General features: G+C 37.0%; 1 protein-coding gene across 1 annotated transcript; it reads right to left on the minus strand.

Annotated features, from left to right (window-relative positions):
• Positions 1–613: 613 nt before the first annotated feature.
• Positions 614–1,147, minus strand: C3H7orf66 (chromosome 3 C7orf66 homolog). Its single transcript, XM_025381078.1, is given in 3 exon segments — positions 614–733; positions 735–866; positions 1,028–1,147. Coding segments are annotated over 3 exon segments (372 nt in total).
• Between the last annotated feature and the right edge of the window lie 457 nt (positions 1,148–1,604).

Genomic DNA, 1,604 nt, shown 5'->3' on the forward strand with positions numbered 1-1,604 from the left:
TGCGAAGAGACACCAGAAGCTGAAATAGGCAAGATGCAGAATCTCCCCTTAACCTGCTGCAAGGAGTATATAGCCCACCTGATACCTTGATTTTGGACTTCTGACCTCCATGACTATGAGAGAATAAATTTCTGTTGTCTTAAGCCAGTAAATTTGTGGTAGGTAATTTGTTACAGTAACCTAGGAACTTAATACAAATATGAAACCTTTATTTCAATGGAAATTTTCTATGAGTTCCAATATGTAAAAATACTAGAGCTACTCTGGCTCATGAATAAGACATCCTGCCCCACCATTCCCACCCTTGTGTCACCACAGAAACACTAGTGATACTTGGATCACAGCTTGAACATCACTGATTTAGTCCAATCCCCTTTCTGTACAGAAGAGAAGAGTGGAACTTCAAGAATGTTTCCCATCTTTTGGTAAGTTAAGCAAACTCGAAGGAACCTTATGCCCCTTTCTGAATTTGTTGCTTGTAAGGTTTAGGATCATTTTAAGTATCTTATGACAGGTTACTTTAGTACTCTTAGCTCTTCCTATTTTTGTACTTTTGACACATTCATTTCACTGCCACACAATCATTTTTGTAAAGTTTTATTCACATTTTTCCTTAAGTTTCCATTTCCTTTGGAAAAGATTTTTCATAACTCATTGGTTTCTTGTGGACAATCCCTAGATATGCACCTTTCACTTCTTTCACTTGAGGTATGTATCCCTCATGAATTCTTACCTCTGTTTCTCTGTTCCATCATGTGACTATACTAAGCTGAGAATTCCCCTGACATCACTGGATGCAATGGGCCCAGGGTATAAAAACACTTGAGAAGGCATGACATTTGTGGTGCAGAAAGAATGAGTACAGCCTATGTGCAATGAAAAAAAACAAAGAGACTGAATGCTGAACAACTGCAGTTAAGGTACCATGTCTCACCGTAGGGCACTAGGTTTATGCACAATGGGTCAGGCTCATTCCTCAACATGGATGATTCTTTATGTCTACCAAAAACAAAACAAACAAACAAACAAAATCCCACCTTTCCTGAAACAGCATTGCAAGGCAACTGAGGCTCCAAAGGCTCTGATGAGTGAGATGAGGTGCAGAGAGTTGAGAAAGACCATCACTGGGTGTCATCACAGCCATCATTTTGCAAGACTTATATGGGTCATTGCATGTTTGAGATCAACATATGTTTTGTGTAGTGGAGAACGGAATTAATTACATCTGAAGAAGAAGTTTATAAAGACCTTCAACTTGACATTTTTGCAATCACACACACAGATACTATGAGAATTTTGAACAATAGGCTTCAAAAACCATGATTGTTACGTATTAGCATGGAGCACATGGAAAACAAAAGGTAAAGAGACAATGAAAATAAGGATGACCAAGATAGAAATAAACACAAAAGTGAAGAAGGTGGAGATTATTCTGTTTATTGCAACTAAGGGTTTTATATACATAAATATATCGATTCTTATATATTTGTAACTAATATATGTTTTATATATTTATAATTGTGAGCATATTTGTAGTTTGTGATATACACATACACACACACACACACAATCATAACTCTCACTGTTGGGTTTGAAGATGGCAT

Source organism: Theropithecus gelada, chromosome 3, assembly GCF_003255815.1.
Source record: "Theropithecus gelada isolate Dixy chromosome 3, Tgel_1.0, whole genome shotgun sequence".
Taxonomy (NCBI): domain Eukaryota; kingdom Metazoa; phylum Chordata; class Mammalia; order Primates; family Cercopithecidae; genus Theropithecus; species Theropithecus gelada.